At 32.7% G+C, this 1852-nt stretch overlaps 1 protein-coding gene across 1 annotated transcript in view; it reads left to right on the top strand.

Moving 5' to 3' along the window:
- Positions 1-1174, top strand: part of LOC107578345 (sodium-dependent neutral amino acid transporter B(0)AT2-like) — a gene marked incomplete at both ends in the record, with an annotated part of 6835 nt that extends 5661 nt beyond the window's left edge. The window contains 2 exons of the mRNA XM_016264314.1: positions 171-363; positions 1015-1174. Coding sequence (XP_016119800.1) covers positions 171-363; positions 1015-1174 — 353 coding nt within the window. The remainder of the gene's footprint in view (positions 1-170; positions 364-1014) is intronic.
- Between the last annotated feature and the right edge of the window lie 678 nt (positions 1175-1852).

A 1852-nucleotide genomic window follows, 5' to 3' on the forward strand; every position in this document is an offset into this window, starting at 1 on the left:
ATGTGATGTTTGCCAGTGCAAAACAAGTTGCCATGACACAAGTCAAGCCTTGTCCTTGTACTCGTCCAGGTTTTTACTAATCACACATTATCTTCATATATATTTGTGCGTTTACACGTTCATGTTTTTGAATGCATGCTAAAATCCTACCTTTATCTTTTTTCTCACAGGCAGTGCAGGGAACAGGCTTGGCCTTCATCGCCTTCACTGAAGCCATGACCCATTTCCCAGCCTCACCTTTTTGGTCCGTCATGTTCTTCCTTATGTTGGTCAATCTGGGGCTGGGCAGCATGTTCGGCACTATCCAGGGCATCCTCACCCCCATTGTGGACACCTTCAAAATACGGAAGGAATACCTCACAGGTCAGTCAAAGAGTAAAACTCATTACTCTGCTATATGGAGAAAAGACAGCATCCTTTAGTTCATATTTGCTTAAGTTTCAGAATATAATAGATCTATCTCTGAAGCCTATTCTACTGAAGATTTGCATGAATTAAGTTTAGCCGAACTATTCCTGTCATCACAAGGCTTCACCAACAAGGAATTCTATAGTCAGTGGTGGAAAGGTATTAAGGTTTTCAATGACCTGAGTCTATTCAAATATAAATAAGTAATAACAATAATCAAATACTAAAATGATGTGTAAGTCAAGGCAAGAACATTCTCAAAGAAAAATACCAATATAAACGGCTCTGTTTGCACTACCATTCAAAAGTTCAAGGCTACATTTATTATTTATTTATAACCTGAAATACAGTGAAATATTATTACAATTATAATAAGTATTTTCAATTCTAATTTATTTAAAATTGTAATTTAATTCTGTGATGGCAAAGCCGAATTTTTAGCAGCCGTTACTTCATTCTAGTCATTAATCATTCTAATTTGGTTCTCACGAAACGTCTTATTATAATCAAAGTTGATAACAGTTGTCCTGCTTAATATTTTTGTGGAAACCGTGATAAAGTTGTTCACCCCTCCTTATTTCAACTTTTTCTCTGCTTTCTTTACAGTTGGTTGCTGTGTACTTGCCTTCTGTATTGGTTTAATATTTGTGCAGCGATCTGGGAACTACTTTGTAGCCATGTTTGACGACTATTCCGCTACTCTGCCTCTTCTCATCGTGGTTCTTCTGGAGAACATTGCTGTGGCCTGGGTGTATGGCACCGACAAGTATGTTACGCACTCTTCCTCTATTAGAGCGCTTACAGCGCACTCTGGTGACATGAGATTCATATTGCTATGATTATTTGTTGTCAAGTGTATATAAAAAATTCAATTCAAGTTATGGTCACATACCAACCAATGAAAAATGAAATTATAATTTTAAAAAATAATAATTACAAAAACCCCATAGATAGCGAATGCTAATCTAATTTGAATTTATTGTGGTATTGACACTCTAATTAAATCATCTTGATTGAAACTCCCAGAAAAAAAAGGCCAAAAAGCAATTTGAAAATTTAATATATCTGAAAAAAAAATCATATTTTAAAAAATGTATTGAGCTAAAAATAGGCCAAACATTTGTGGTTTTGTTTAGAGAGGAACACATTCCATTCAGACTTTATTTTGTAGATTGTATTTTTTTTTTTTTTGTAAATTTAAAACATATGTAAGACTAAAGTTAAAATCAGTCACTGAAGTAAGACAATTAAGCTACTAAATAATGAACTTCATATTGATATTATCAGAAGTATTTGTTGTCAACTATATATATATATATATTTATTGAAATTTGAAATTCAAGTTTGTTACGATTACACACTAACCAAAGAAAAATAAATGTAGTTATAATTATATTACATATAAAATGTGTGTGTGTGTATATATATATATATATATATATAT

Source organism: Sinocyclocheilus grahami, unplaced genomic scaffold, assembly GCF_001515645.1.
Source record: "Sinocyclocheilus grahami isolate Dianchi unplaced genomic scaffold, SAMN03320097.WGS_v1.1 scaffold9819.1, whole genome shotgun sequence".
NCBI classification, from domain to species: Eukaryota; Metazoa; Chordata; class Actinopteri; order Cypriniformes; family Cyprinidae; genus Sinocyclocheilus; species Sinocyclocheilus grahami.